Genomic DNA, 16384 nt, shown 5'->3' with positions numbered 1-16384 from the left:
TATGCAACTAAAAGCAATTTAAAATTGTAAAAATGTATTATCTCATATAATAAGTTCAGAGGCAGAGTGATCCTACGGTTGACTAACTTATTAGCACAACAGTGTCGAGGATCCAGGCACTTTCCATCTTTTTATCTGTTTTCTTTGGTTTCTTATTGGTGTCTCCCCTGATGATTGCAAGAGGACCATGTATCTATTATGTATTTCTGCATAACAAACCACCATAAAACGTAGTGACTTAAAGTAATAGCAGTGGTTTCTTTTGCTTATGATTTTGTAATTTGTGTAGGTATCCACAGGGCTTGCCTTGCTCCGTGTGGCATCAGCTGAGGCAGCTTGACTAGGGGCTGGCAATTTGGTACTGTTTAATACTGGTTGCTTAGCTGGGGCTGAGGGCTGGAGGCCTTGGTTCTTTTCCATGTGGACCTCTCTTGGCTTTTTTACAACATGGAAGCTAGATCTTAAGAGTGAGGATTCCAAGAGACACGAAGTAGAAGTTTTCTGTGTCTTAATATGTTGGCCTGGAAACCAGAATCATTTTTGCTTGATCCTATTTAGGAGTCACATGATCTTAGATTCAAGAAGAGAAAACGTAGACCCCACTTGTTGACGGGTGGTATTCCACAGGACTTCAGGAGCCATGTTTTAAAACATCTACAGGTAGTTTTAGGTCTAGACATTACATGCAGACATGATGAAGAGGGAGGTTTCTTCCTGTGTACTTCTTTTTATTAGGGAGGAATGCCTCGTTTTTTCAACATAATTCTATTCCGTTTCCGTTGGCCAAGATTGGGTCACATGTCCATGCCAAACCAATCTCTAGGTACAGGAATAGAAAACGAAGTTACAGATTTCTCTGAGGTGTAGATATCCTTGACCCTACAGAACAGCTGGGCAAGGCCTGGAGTGGATAGACCAGTTTCATCCTCTTAACCCAATGAATACAAATTACAAATAGTATAATTTTTGTATTTGTCTGTGACACAGAATAAGTTAGGAGACTGGTCTATATTAATCTTTATTTACTCCAGTGGTCAAACCTGGGATCATCTTCCTTGAACACGTGGAAGGATGAGCAGCACCTAATCAGAATTAGAGTTCTGCCTTTAAGGAAGAAGAGAGGAAGGATACCAATTAAATTGGAGACCCACAGTATCTGCAACACTGAGGTTTAGGAAGTTTAAGGGCCCAAAGCCAAGACCAAGACCCAGTTTTTGGACACTTGGCCCAATGTTAGTTGTTTTAACCAATACTGCTTCTTGTGGAGTTGGAGAATGTTAGACATGGAAGGGACCTAAGAGATCATCATGTTTGATTTTGCACACTCTGTAGAAACCACTTATTCGGTGTCCCTGAAAGGTATTCCACCAGCCTCTGCTTGATTATATTCAGCAGTGGAGCTGTCAGTATTCAAAAGACACTTCTATTGGTGAAGTACTCATTGTTAGAAATTATTTCTTATATAATAAGAAATTAAGTGGGACTTTTCATTTTCCTCCAGAAATGACATCTGGCCCATGTGCTGAATATATTACCTTCAGAAAAAAAGCCACTAAGGACTGTCCAGTTTTCTTCTCTCAGGATTTTCTGAGAGTAACAAACTAACACTACCACAGTCAACCTCACATACCCATACCTTCCAATTCTAAAAGGACTTACATGGGGAGAAGGGGCAGAAGAGAAGAGGATCTTCTGTAACTTATTTATGGTGATAGGTTACTTCCTCCCTTCCAGAAGCCACTTAAAGTAGAATTTCAAGATGAACGGTGCTAGCAACAAGGGTAGTCAAGTCACTCCCTGACTTACGAAGCTGGGAACCCATAGGCCTATCTCAGTTGCTTACCTCCCTTAGAGATGGCTTGTTGTGTGTACCCTGGAGTTTAGGAGTATTTATGAGCATAGTGACTGAGGCCTGTTTTTCATTTGTATATTCCTGAAGGAGGGAGACTTGAGGGAATAGCCTGGAGTGAATAAAGACTGTGGTGCCATATGCCTGGAAAGGGGGTGAGAGGTCTCTGCTGTATCAGCTAGCTGTTGCTGAAAAACAAACCACCAAAGACTTAATGGTTTAAATAAAACATTTATTGTTGCTCAATAGTCTACAGCTCTGTTGGTATGTTAGGATTCTTTAGAAAAGCATTATATAGGTGTATAAGTATATATGTATATATTTCCAAATATATACATATATATGTATGTATATATATTTCCAAATATATACATATGTGTGTGTGTATATATATGTGTATGTGTATATATGTGTGTGTATATGTATATTTTCCTCTTTGCTTTATCAAATCTTTACATGACATGTTTGCTTTAGATATGTATTTTTTTCCTTTTTAAGCAATAAAATTTATAGTATAGTTGGGGCACCCTGTGAGTCTTCCTTGTCATGATTTCAGAGTTTATCATTCTTGTGCATGATTTATAACTTTGCTGCATAGGCACTGTATCCATAAATAGGATATATTGATTTTGTAGGTCTTTAAACTTTATCACACTGCAAATAACTTTCTGAAACTTGCATTTTTTTTTCAGTCAACATTATATTTTTGAGAACTATACACATTGATGAATGTAAACTTAGTTTATTCATTTTTGTGGCAGAAAAGTGTTCTATTGTAGGGTGGCCAACCTTTTTCTGTAAAGGGATAGAAGAAAAATATTTTAGATTTTGCAGACCATCTATGGTCTGTGTCACATATTGCAAATCCAAGAAAGAAATAGCTTGTATATATCTGATAGTAGATTGGATGCTCTGGTACTTTTCTTACTTTATTGGCTTACATTTCTAACAATTCCATTTAGTGGTTTTCTGCACCAGAGGTCATTTTCAGCTATAGTCAGTATAGTATACATAGCTGCTGTAGCAGCCTAAACAATGGTCCATATGATTGCATAATGGTATATGCCTATTATAAGATTATATTAAGTCTGCAAGACTTGAAGGTGGGTTCATATTCATTCCTCCTAAATTAAACCCACCTCCAAATGTGCCAGGGGGGAGAATGTTTCCATCCACCCACCAAGAGTTTTTGCTTAGGTTTGGCTTTGGCATGATGTTGGCTCTGAGTTTTTCCTGGAGTTTGTGGCCACAAGTCAATGGAAGTTACTTAGTGGTACTTAGTGGGAAGACATATGCCTCCTACCCACCCCCACACAAGGGTGTCTTGTCAAGGCTGTGCTTGAGTTTAGTGAAACATGTAACTGCTGCTTATATAACAATTTGAATAATCCAGTATCCCGTATAGGCCTTCTGATTCCTCACCCACATCTCCGTAAAGTAAGTAGGTCTTGGTAGTGCTGCATAGAATTAGAGGCACTGAGTATGTATAATCACACATCGAAGAAGTGATATCCTTGCAAGGTCCAAACCACTTGTTTTTCATTCTTTTTATCCTACCTGTTTCTAAAAGGCTTTCATGTTGTTTACAACCATGGACATGTATCAAACATGACCATAAAATAAGGAGAACAAAAAATAAAGTATTTGGAAAAGAGGGAAGGGAAGATAGATTTGGGAAGAAAAATGCACTGAGGATTATTGTGGTAGTTGAAAAGATTAGTGGAGGTAAGAATGTGCATGCAAATATTTGTGAGTGTCTATGGTTCAAGTGTTGGCAAAAGAAAAAATACGAGAGATTGCTTCAGTCATGGAGGGTCTAATGGCCATGCTTTATTATTTACAAGGTTCACTGTACATGAGTAGCTACATTTTAAGAGGGTTTGTGATGCCTTGCCCTATCTGAAAATCTGCAGTAGAATAGAGAAATTCTGTCTTGGGATTCTGAGTGGTCTTGCTACCATTTTGCTGTTAGATACCATTTTGCTGCTTCCATTTTGCTGATAGAGGGCCCCATATATGAGTCTAGGATCTTACTTCCTTGATCTGCTATTGAAAGGAAGGTTTTTTTTTTTTTTTTTTTTTTTGTGTGTGTGTGTGTGTAGTTCAACTACTGATGCCCCTTTCTCTGCCTGAGGCAGGATGATAAGGAAGGAGGAGGACAAGTTGCTAGGGCAGATAGAGGGATCTGCTTCTGCCCCCACTTCTCTCTGATCATTGGTTATTCCTTGAGAGGCAATTCTCAGAAACCAGCTTAGCACAGTGAGGCTTACCCATTCTCAGGTGCCTAACCAGCATGATTTCAGAAGGTCTTTACATATGAAATACTCACATAATAGAAGACAGACATGAAATTTGGGCTCAGTGGAAGCAAGGAAGAATTGAACAAATCCTCAAAGTACCCTTGGTGGATTCTCCAGACTCCTTGAGGTCCTGAGTTTTAAGGGTAGCGGACTCCTTCCTGCCTTCAAGTAACAAAAGAGATAAAATGTGGAGCTGAGACCACTGCTAGGGAAATAGATGTAATTCTATTTATTTAGGCAGAAGAGCCTACTGGTTAAGGCTATGATTCTGGGGCAAGACTACTTAGATTGGAATTCCAGCTCTGTTAACCTGAGTGATCTCTGGGAAGTTATTTAACATCTCTATGTCTCCACTTTCTCATCTCTATTATGAGGATAGTAACAGTATCTACTTTATAGAATTGTTAGAAGTGAGTGATTCATAGCTGTAAAATTCTTACAATAGTCCCTTGGCATGAAATAAGAGTGCAATAATTTTTTGCATAAGAAAGATGCACTGGAAGAGATCTTATCATCCAGGTCCTTAGGCAAGAAATCAAAATACATCTGGGAGAAAAGAACAAAATCACTCAGGATCTCTAAGGATTATAGAGTATACAGTTATAATCATGTCATGTGGGTTGTGAGTGATGGGCCATAGTATTTGTTCTCACAATTCTGAGGACAAGATATAAATACGTATTGAAGGAAAAGTCCTCAATTTTTGGCTAAACAGCTGGTAAACTGACAGATGTTCAAGAGAGATTTTGGTAACAGTGAGATCTTAGTCACTAAGACTTTAAGAATTTTCTTTTAACAATACTAGGGCATCATACTGGTTATATTGCAGAATGAGTTTTGCTGTAGTAATCTAAGTAGGGGTTTATGCCATGTCTATTTTCTACTTGGCATTTTGCCAGGGTAGGGAAAAATATATCTGAAACAACTCCATTATAATAATGAAATGATAGTCCTTTTTGCCTTTAAAAATTCTAATCTAATAAACATTTATTGAGTGCCTACTAAGTATAGTAACAGTGTACCTAGTTTTTTCAAATACATATTATTATTGAAGCATAAAGGACACACAGAAAACTATACTCATCATAAGGGCAAATATTGATTTATCACAAAGTAAACTTACTCATGTAGTTCTCTATCCAAGGTGAGAAACAGAAGAGTATCAGAATCCCCAAAAGACTCCTTATGTTTCTTTTCAGTTACTTTCCTCACCCACCTCCCCGAAAGGTAACCACTAAGCAGAAAGCAGACTTCTCACACCACAGATTATTTTTTCCTGGGTTTTAAAATTTTATGTAAATGGAATCAGAGTTCTGATTTCTTTCACTCACACTGTATTCATGAAAGTTATCCATGTTGTAGTTTGTAACAGAAGTTTGTTCCTTAGCATTGCTGTATAATATTCCATTGTATGAATATACCACAATGTATTGATACAGTCTGCTTTCGATTAATGTTTAGGTTATTTCCAGATTGTGACTATGACAAATAATGCTTCTATAAATATCCTTGTGCTGGCCTTTTAGTACACATATATATACAGTTCTGTTGCATGTATATGCAGGAGTAGAACTGCTGGACCAAAAGCAATGTCAATGTTTAGCTTAAGTAGAGACTGCACAGGCAGTTTTACCATTTTACACTCCCATAAGCAGTGTATGAGAGTTCCAGTTGCTCCATATCCTTGCCAGCACTTGGTTTTACTTTCTGTGATGGAGTAGGTGTGTAATATCTCATCGTAGTTTGAATTTGCATTTATTGATGAATAATGGACTAATTTTCTTTTCATGTCTTTAGTGGCCATTTTGGGGATGTGTTTGTGTACGTGTTTGTGTGTGCATGCGTTTGTGTGTGCATGCATACACATGTGTGAAAAGACTATTCAAGTATTTTCACTCATTACAAAACTGAGTTGTATTTACCCTTTTGGTCCTTGTTCATGCCTTCTTGTATCTCCATGCTTCCACATAGGATCATTTCTTATGGGCCTGAAATACTACTTTTAGCATCTCTCCTTTAGTGCAGATCTGCTGGTGACAAATTCCCTCTCCTCATTTTTGTTTTGACAGAAAATGTATTTATTTTACCTTCATCTTTGGGACTGTGTTACTTCCTACTTTTAGGTTATCATTCATCTTCCGGCTTCCATTATTTCTGTTGAGATGCTACTGTCCTCTGTCATTATTGTTACTCCTTTGAAGTTCATCTGTTTACTTATACTTTCTGACTGCTTTTAAAGACTTTCTCTTTGACTTTGGTGTTCAGCAATTTTAACATGATATGCTTAGTTGTGGTTTTCTTCATATTTATCCTACTTGAGTTTTGTAGCATTTCCTCAATCTGTGGTTTGATATTTTAGCAGTTTGAGAAAATTCTCAGCCTTTATTGCTTCACATATTGCGTCAGAGCCATTCTTTTCTCTCTCTTTCTCTCTCTTTTTCTCTATCTGGGACATTTTCACTCTACCATAAGTTTTTCATGCTTTTTGTTTCTCCATTTGAGTGTTTTCTTCTGACCTACCTTCTAGTGAGTACTAATTATCTTTATAGCTGTATCTAATCTGCTATTAAACCCATCTGTTGATTTCTTAATTGTAATTATGGTATTTTTTTTTAGTTCTAGAATTGTCATTTGAATTTTTAAAATAGTTTCCAGTCTCTGATAATTTACCAATTTTGTCACACAATTTTAAAAACATATAAATTATAGTTACTTTAAGTCTATGTCAGATTGTTACAAAATCTGTATCTCCTATAGGTCTATTTTTATTATCTATGATTATTTTTGGATTTTGGTCATTTTTTGTTGTTGGCATACCATGTTATTTTTAATTTAATGCCAGGTATTTGTAAGAAAAAATTGGAGAAATTTTGAGGTTCTGCATGAACTATCTTTCTCCAGGAAGATTTTGCTTTTGTTTATGGCAGCCAGATGGACTAGATGCAGATCAACTTGACTCAGTAATGACTTGAGATGGTTGAAACCTATATCAGTCTTTGAGAGGGCTTAATCTCTTTCTAGTCACCCTAACTCCTGATGTCCTTTGAGTTTCTACCAGAAAGCTTTGGGTGTACACTAGGATCATTATGGGGCCTGAATGTCAATATTTGTTCCCATACCCACCAGCTTTGAGAGATTGCTATAAGTTGTATTCATATTATTTGTCTCTTAGTACTCACTTTCATTTGGGAAAATGTCTTGAGGGAAAAAGAGCTTCAGAATTTTCTCTAGAGATTTTTTTTTTTCTTTCAAATGTCTTAGCTCCAGGAGTACTCACTGCTTTAGAAGATCTCTGATGTCTTTGAACAGATGTTTACCTAGTTGTTCTTGACAGAAATAATGGATTAAACAAGCTAATCTGCCATGCTAACGTGGAAATCTTTTGCTTTTTGATGCCTTTTTTAGGGAATTCAAAAAGCATGAGAAAATGAAATTGTACTTTTTTTGTCGTTTTAAATGTTTGTTGATGGCCACAAGACTAATACTTTATCCGTTTTTTCTTTTCCTTTTTTCTATTTGTATGAATTTCAGAGGTACAAGTAGTTTTGTTACGTGAATTTATTGCATAGTGGTGAAGTCTGAGCTTCTAGTGTATCCATCACCCAAATAATGTACATTGTACTTAATGTACTTAATGTACAATGTACATTAAGTAATTTCTTATCCTTTGCCATCCTCCCAAATCTGTAGTGTCTATCATTTCACACTGTGTGTCCATGTGTACACATTATTTAGCTCCCACTAAGTGAGAATATATGGTATTTGACTCTTGTTCTGAGTTAGTTCACCTAGGACAATGGCCTCTGGTTCTATCCATGTTACTGCAAAAGACATTTCATTCTCTTGTTATGACTGAGTAGTATTCCATTACATATCGCATTTTCTTTACACAGTCATCCATTGACGGACATATAGGTTGATTATATATCTTTACTATTGTGAATAGTGCTACAATAAACATATGAGTGCAGGTATCGTTTTAATATGATTTATTTTTCTTTGGGTAGATGCCCAGTAGTAGGATTTCTGGATTAAATGGTAGTTCTCTATTTAGTTCTTTGAGAAATCTTCACACTGTTTTCCATAGATGTTGTATTCATTTACACTCCCACCAACAGTGTATAAGCATTCCCTTTTCTCCCATCCTTGCCAACATCTGTTATTTTTATTACTTTTTTATAATAGCCATTCTGACTGGTATAAAGTGATATCTCATTATCAATTATCAGAAACGCATTAATTTGCGTTTTTCTGATGATTAGTGATGTTGAGCATTTTTAACATTTTATTCTATAATATATATTTAGTCTGTGCAGATCTGGGCTTTGAATTCTGGCACACTTTTTGAGATACCTTTAGAGCAATGTGAAATCTGTTATGAGTTTGATTCATAGTTAAGAACGAAAAGCAACCAAAAAAGATATACAAATGGCCAATATGCGCATGAAAATATGCTGGAAATTATTAGTCATCAGGGAATTGCAAATCAAAATCACAAGATACAATTTCACACCAATTAGAATGACTAGAATTAAAAAGTTAGATAATAAGAAATGTTGATGAAGATGTGGAAAAATTGGAATCCTTATAGAATAATGGTTGAAATGTAAAATGGTGCAACCCACTTTGGAAAACACTATGGAAGTTCCTTTGACAATTAAACATTACGTTACCATATGACCTAGCAACTCCACTTCTATAAACTCAAGAGAAAAGAAAATATATGTTCACACAAAAATTTGCGCATGAATGTTCACAACAGCACTATTCACAATAGCCAAAAGGTAGAAACTATCCAAATGTTTAACAACTGATGGATGGACAATGTCTTGTATATCCATACAATGGAATATTATTTGGCCATTAAAAGGAATGAAGTACTGGTACGTTCTACAACATGGATGAACTTTAGAAACATTATGGTGAGTGAAAGAAACCAGTCACCCAATACTACATGTTCTATTATATTATTCATATGAAAGTCCAGAATAGGGAAATTTTTAAAGATGGAAAGTGTATTAGTGGTTGCTTAGGACCAGTGGGGGCAAAATTGATAGCTAAAGTGTATGGGGTTTCTTTTTGAGGTGATGAAAACTTTTAAAAATTGACTGGTGATGGTTGCACTTATATGTGAATATTTAAAAAATCATTAAATTGTTCACTTTAAATGTATGTGAATTATAGCTTCATTATTATAGAAATTTTTCAACATACAAAAAGATTGAGAGGATATTATAATGAACCCCCATGCATCTATCACGTCTTCAACAATTATGTGTTTTTACCAATGAAGGATTTTTTTTAAGATGCAGCTTACATAGGCAGATTCATACACTAGGGGAAAAGAGTCAGGATTAAGGGAGTAGTTGAGAATTTAGAAGGGAAAGATGATAATTGATATAGCAAAGTTTTTGAGGAGGCAAGTGATAGAGTGTAGTGCAGGTGGGGAGATCCTGGCTCCAGATCGTAAGAAAGACTCTTTGTTCACTGAGTTGAAAGAAAACAAGTAAAAATTACTGTCTTTCAGAAATCTGTTGAAAATTCTAATTTTCAGAAGCTTGCTGTGCTAACTTCCTCCAGTTTCCCTCTGCCACTGCACTCCATATCCCCTTTGGCTTCCCCAGTTTCCTCTTTGAAGTCATTCACTAATTTTTTTGAAAAGTCTATTCTACAAAAGCATTTCATGAGTTCAGTCATTTTACTGAAGATTCAGTATCTACAGAGAGTAACCATAATACAGAAAGCAACCATCTACCATCCTCCATCTTATAGGCAGCTTGTGTTATCTCTCTAAAGCAACAGTCAAACTGTTCCCTTGTCCTATAAATAAAATTCCTTTCCTAAAAGGAATTCTGGGAAAGAAAATATTCTCCATAACTTTACATAAAGATTAAGTTTTTGGTGTTAAGTCAGGAAATGAACAAATCCATGCCTAGTGACAGTTAATTTCTCTGTGAATTAGGAAGGTTCATTTGAAAAAAGTTCATTTGGCTGGAATTGGGTAGGAGGAAGCTTTAGGAGTGTGCCAAGGGTTTGAAATATTGCCAAAGCCTTCCTTTTAGCTTTACCTAAAGTAATGTCTTCCCTTCTAATAATGATGAAAACAGCAAAATGCCTCCATCCATACACACACCTAGGAAATGAGATTAGGATTACTAGGGGATGTTAGACTTCTGTGAAATGCCACTTAAATAGGCAATACTGCCAATTTATCCCCTTTTGTATTGGCTCTGTGAAGATAAGGTTGGGAAATATTGTCAGGTAACTTTTCTCCATTTAAGTCTGAATCAGTAGGTATTTGCATGAGCATCATCCTCGTCATTCATTAGATGACAGCTTAAGTCTAGAGCTGGAAATGTACATTGGAATCATTTTGTACAAGCTTCTTGTCTCCCAAATGTGTCTCCCTCCCTGACCCCATTTCTATCTGTGACATTTTGTAGTGAGTACCCAACAGTATGAATGATGATTAAAGCCAGTGATTTCAAAATATGTTTTATGCATTCTCAGAAGGTTTCTGTGGTTGATTACTACTAAGCACCAACCGGGTAATAATTGCCTAATTCTCTTGATAGAGAAAAAGATGTAATTTGGAAATAATTGACTGAACAAGAGAAAAATGGATAGATACTAGAAAAAATTATGTGGGCCATAGTATTGCTTAAAGCAATAAATATTTTGGAGTCAAAATACCATAAATATAACAATATAAATACCGTATATGTGTGACTACTTAACTTAGATTGTAATAATTTGTGTTTAGCTCATCTTCTGCACTTATTTTTCTTACAGTGGAGAAAACATAAGGACTATGAAAAAATGATTTAATACTGGATCCTTAGAGTTTGGAAGTTTGTAACCACACTTACATGTATAAGTAATACACAAAGTATATCACTAATATATTCTGCTTTACAATGCTCCATTGAATTAGCCTCTCAGGAAAAATAACAGTCCAATTACTCCCCGGTCAACTCAGGTAATGGTGTTTCTACTTTTTAAATTTGATTAGTAGATTCCCGTCTTTCCAGTGAATGGCATCATTAATTAAAGTCAGTGCCAAAAAACTATGAGAAAAACTGACGCTTTGAGTAAGAATGAGCTTCTCTTCCAGGCAAATAAATGCCAAAGCTTCAGAGTTTTTATGTCTACCAAATATAGATGTTTTTCCATTTGTTCATAACTTAAATAAGAAAAATATTTATTCCTATGCATTTTAAATTGTACATTTAGATAGAGACAATTATGTTACATGGACAGAATTACATGGAATTGAATTTTAAGAATCAGGCATGGATAAAGCTATAACAATCAAGACAGTGTAGTAGCGGCAAAAGAATAGACAAATAGATCAGTGGAACAGAATAGAGAGCCTAGAAATAGACCCACATAAAAACAGTCAACTGATCTTTGACAAAAGAACAAAAACAATACAATGGAAAAATGATAATTTTTAAAACTCTAGACACAGACCTTACACCCTTCACAAAAAATTAACCCAAAATGGATCACAGACCTAAATACAGAATACAAAACTATAAAATTCCTAGAAGATAACATAGGAGAAAATCTAGGTGACTTTGGATTTGATGATTGCTTTGTAGATATAACACCAAAGGCATGATCCATGAAAGAAAGAACTAATAAACTTAACTCATTAAAATAAAAAATTACTGCTCTGCAGAAGACACTGTCAAGAGAATAAAAAGACAAACCACAGACTGAAAAAATATATTTGCAAAAGACTTATCTGATAAAGGACTGTTATTTAAAATGTACCAAGAACCCTTAAAACTCAACTATAAGAAAACAATCAGGTTAAAAAAAATGGGCCAAAGACCTTAACAGACACCTTGCCAAAGATGGACAAGATGGCAAATAAGCATATGAAAAGATACTCCACATTATATGTTATCAGGGAAATAAAAATTAAAACAATAATGAGGTACTACTATATACCTATTGGAATGGAATATCACTAAGCTTGAAAAATAAGGAAATTTTGCCATTTCTCAACAATATGAATGAACCTGGAAGATGTTATGCTAAGTGAGATAAGCTAGGCACAGAAAGAAACTTACTGCATGATCTCATTTATATGTGTAATCTAAAAAAGTCAAATTGATAGAACCAGAGAATAGAATAGTAGTTACTAGGGGCAGGGATGGGTCTGGGAAATAGGGAGATGATGGTCAAAGGATACAAAGTTTCAGTTATGTCAGATAAGTAAGTTCTAGAGATCTAATATACAGCATGGTGACTATAGTTAATAATACCTGAAATTTGCTAAGTGTTCTCCCACAGAAAAGGTAACTATATGAGGTAATAGATATATTAGCTTGACTATAGTCATCATTTTATAGTATATATGTATATCAGAATATTATGTTATCCACCTTAAATATATTGGCAAAATTCCAGAACACTGACTAAAGAAAATACAGGTGGGGATGTGGAGCAACAGGAGCTCTCATTCATAGCTGTTGAGAACGCAAAATGGTACAATCATTTTGGAATACAGTTGAGAGGTTTCTTAAAAAATACACATGCTCTTACCCTACGATCCAGCAAACAAATTACACCCATTGGTATTTACCCAAAGGAGTTGAAAACTTATGCCCCTCCAAAAATCTACATATGGATGTTTATAACAAATTTATTCGTAACTGTAAAAACCTAGAAGCAACCAAGATGTCCTTTAACAAGTGAATGGATAAATAAATTATGGCACATCCAGATAATGAACTATTAGTCAGCACTAAAAAGAAATTGGCTGCCAAGTGATGAAAAGATATGGTGAAAAAAACTTAAATGTATGTTATTAAGTGAAAAAAGTCAATCTAAAAAGGCTACACATACTGTATGATTCCAATTATATAACATTCTGGAAAACATAAAACTATGGAGACAATAAAAAGATCAGTGATTTCCAGGAGTTGGAGACTAGGGAGGGATGAATAGGTGGAGAACAGAGGAATTTTACGCAGTGAAACTACTCTGTATGATACTGTAATGGTGGCTACATGTCATTATACATTTGTCCAATGTATAATGTCCAATGTACCCATAGGATGTACAATGCCAAGAGTAAGCCCTAATGTAAACTGTAAACTTTGGATGATAATGATCTGTCAGTGTAGGTTCATCAGTTGTAAAAAAATGTATCACTTTGGTGGGGGATGTTGATACTGGGGGTTGTTGATATGCTTGTGTCGGGTGAGGGAATATATGGGAAATCTCTGTACCTTCTGCTCAACTTTACTGTGAGCCTAAAACTACTCTAAAAATAAAGTTTATTAAAATGAATAAATAAACATTTCAAGATATTTTTTAAAAATGAAGCAGCAGGCATGGAAAGGTATTATCTCAATTTTATGGGTGAGAAAACAGAACCTAGAGAGGTTGCCATTTTTTCAGCGTAAACTGGTGAGACGAGAATAAAACGAGAGCCAGGCTGTCATTTCCTAACTCATAGCCCTGCTTCCCATCCTTCCTTGTGCCAGTATTTAGAGATGTTGGCAGCCTGTAGTAAGTGATTATATTTCAGTTTTGACCACAGTCTACTTATGGGTTGGCATCATATATCTTAGATAGTACAACTCAAGGCCAACAGTGCTGTGCTCTGGAATGTAATACCACTTTCCATTTAAATGAGCTACATCTTGTCTCCCCAAACTTCTGCTTCTATTATAAACTGGATAAACCCATTACCCATAAGTCATTTTAAGAAATAAACAGGTGGAGTTGAGACTTCTTGAAATGCTAAGGACTTTCATCCCAAGACAGATTGACTCTCAGTAACAGTGAAGTTCTCGTTTCTTCAGTTCCCCACAGAATTTAAGAATGCATAAAAAAGGATGAGTTTGTGTCCTTTGTAGGGACATGGATGCAGCTGGAAACCATCATTCTTAGCAAACTATCACAAGAACAGAAAACCAAACACCGCATGTTCTCACTCATAGGTGGGAACTGAACAATGAGATCACTTGGACTCGGGAAGGGGAACATCACACACCGGGGCCTATCATGGGGAGGGGGGAGGGGGGAGGGATTGCATTGGGAGTTATACCTGATGTAAATGACGAGTTGATGGGTGCTGACGAGTTGATGGGTGCAGCACAGCAACATGGCACAAGTATACATATGTAACAAACCTGCACGTTATGCACATGTACCCTAGAACTTAAAGTATAATAATAATAATAAATAAATTTAAAAAAAAGAATGCAACCACAGTGAGTATTCTATAGTCAGTGTATCAGTTTAAAAGAACCTGCAGATATAAAGGAACATACTGAGCAACTTATTACTGTTTGTATATCTACTGCTGGTATGTGCTGAAGGACATCAAGAGGAAATATCAGATTTGGTTGGTCAGTCTTGATTCCCCAGAAGCTTAGAAGCCAATTGAGAAAACAAAACACACCATATAAAGGACTCTACATATTCAGACGGGCCCAGATGAGGTCAGGAATGTATTTTAGTGTGACTTACCCTGAAGCAGACCCTATGAGAAGAATTTGAGTGCATATATTTTGGGAGGAAGATGTAAGGAGTGCGGGAGAAGAGAAATGAGGTGGGGAAGGGAAGACAGCCAATAAAGGGAGACAACTATTAGACGACTATCACCATGGGTGACTAGAAGTTAATCCAATGAGAAAGTACTAGGAAATGGCATAGAACACATGTCTCAGAGATATTCTATCTAATGGATGGGGAAGCCATAGTACTTGTATTCCAGCTCTTAATCTGGGCTAGAATTGGGGCATTGAGGGTGCTCCTGGGAGTATTAATTCATGGCACTTCAGCCTGACAGGCATCTGGATGCAGCAGCTTTCTGCAGTCTGGAAAACATACTCAAGCACAGTGGGCAGATGCTGACAACTGGAAGTCAGGCTGTGCACATAAAACAGAAGAGTTCAAGGAATGTGGGTGGGGTGCTGACAGAGTGTCTGCTGCAGTAGGATTCCTAGTGGAGGTGAGACTTGATGATACTCTCTCTTTTCTCCCCAGGTCTCCTCATGACCATATCCCTGTTGTCCATTGTGTATGGAGCCTTGCGCTGCAACATCCTAGCCATCAAAATCAAGTACGATGAGTATGAAGTCAAAGTGAAGCCTCTGGCCTATGTCTGTATCTTCCTGTGGAGGAGCTTTGAGATTGCCACTCGAGTTGTAGTCCTGGTCCTCTTTACCTCCGTCCTGAAGACCTGGGTGGTGGTTATAATACTCATCAACTTCTTCAGTTTCTTCTTGTACCCCTGGATCCTCTTCTGGTGCAGTGGTTCCCCATTCCCTGAGAACATAGAGAAGGCCCTCAGTCGGGTGGGCACCACCATTGTACTATGCTTTCTAACTTTACTCTATACTGGTATCAACATGTTCTGCTGGTCTGCTGTACAGCTGAAAATTGACAGCCCTGACCTCATCAGCAAGTCCCATAATTGGTACCAGCTACTGGTGTATTACATGATGAGATTCATTGAGAATGCCATCCTCCTCCTCCTGTGGTATCTTTTCAAGACTGACATCTATATGTATGTGTGCGCACCTCTGTTGGTCCTGCAGCTGCTCGTTGGGTACTGCACAGCCATTCTCTTCATGCTTGTATTCTATCAGTTCTTCCACCCTTGCAAAAAGCTCTTTTCCTCCAGTGTTTCTGAAGGCTTTCAGAGGTGGCTCAGGTGTTTTTGCTGGGCCTGCAGGCGGCAAAAACCCTGTGAGCCAATAGGAAAGTCAGATCTACAGTCATCCAGAGATAGAGATGAGACACCTTCTAGCAGTAAAACAAGTCCTGAGCCTAGTCAGTTCTTGAATGCTGAAAATCTTTGCTCTGCTTAATGGGACCCAAGGTCTCAGGGCACAGGCATATTATTTTCTGGGTTTGATACCCGTTATTCATACAAATAATGAGCCCTACACAGGGAACAAGGCAGGAAGTTAGCTGTTAATTCCTTGTGAGCTGCTCCTCTTTATAGAGCTCTTGGGTATGTAGAACTATATGGGAAGAAGCCAGGGAAACCTCTGAGTGTTGAAGGGGCAACCCAAGGCTTCACAGTTCACAGGTAACCATGTTATGTTCTTCTAGGCATTACTGGCCTTTTCACTGACAAGTTACCCCTCAAATCTGAATTGTACTGGTTAGATTCATTAGATAGAATGAGGAGAGGGGCTTACCTGTTCTCTAGTTTTCCAGAGTGCTGGTTTGGGTAACCTGAAGTTTTATGATCCCTGAA

At 36.8% G+C, this 16384-nt stretch overlaps 1 protein-coding gene across 1 annotated transcript in view; it reads left to right on the top strand.

Moving 5' to 3' along the window:
• XK (X-linked Kx blood group) overlaps nt 1-15989 on the top strand; it is a 41168-nt gene extending 25179 nt beyond the window's left edge. The window contains exon 3 of the mRNA XM_025371951.1: nt 15163-15989. Coding sequence (XP_025227736.1) covers nt 15163-15989 — 827 coding nt within the window. The remainder of the gene's footprint in view (nt 1-15162) is intronic.
• Nucleotides 15990-16384: the final 395 nt, after the last annotated feature.

This window comes from Theropithecus gelada, chromosome X (assembly GCF_003255815.1).
Source record: "Theropithecus gelada isolate Dixy chromosome X, Tgel_1.0, whole genome shotgun sequence".
NCBI lineage: Eukaryota > Metazoa > Chordata > Mammalia > Primates > Cercopithecidae > Theropithecus > Theropithecus gelada.
The sequence above is the reverse complement of the archived record's forward strand: the minus strand, read 5'-3'. Positions and strand labels throughout refer to the sequence as shown.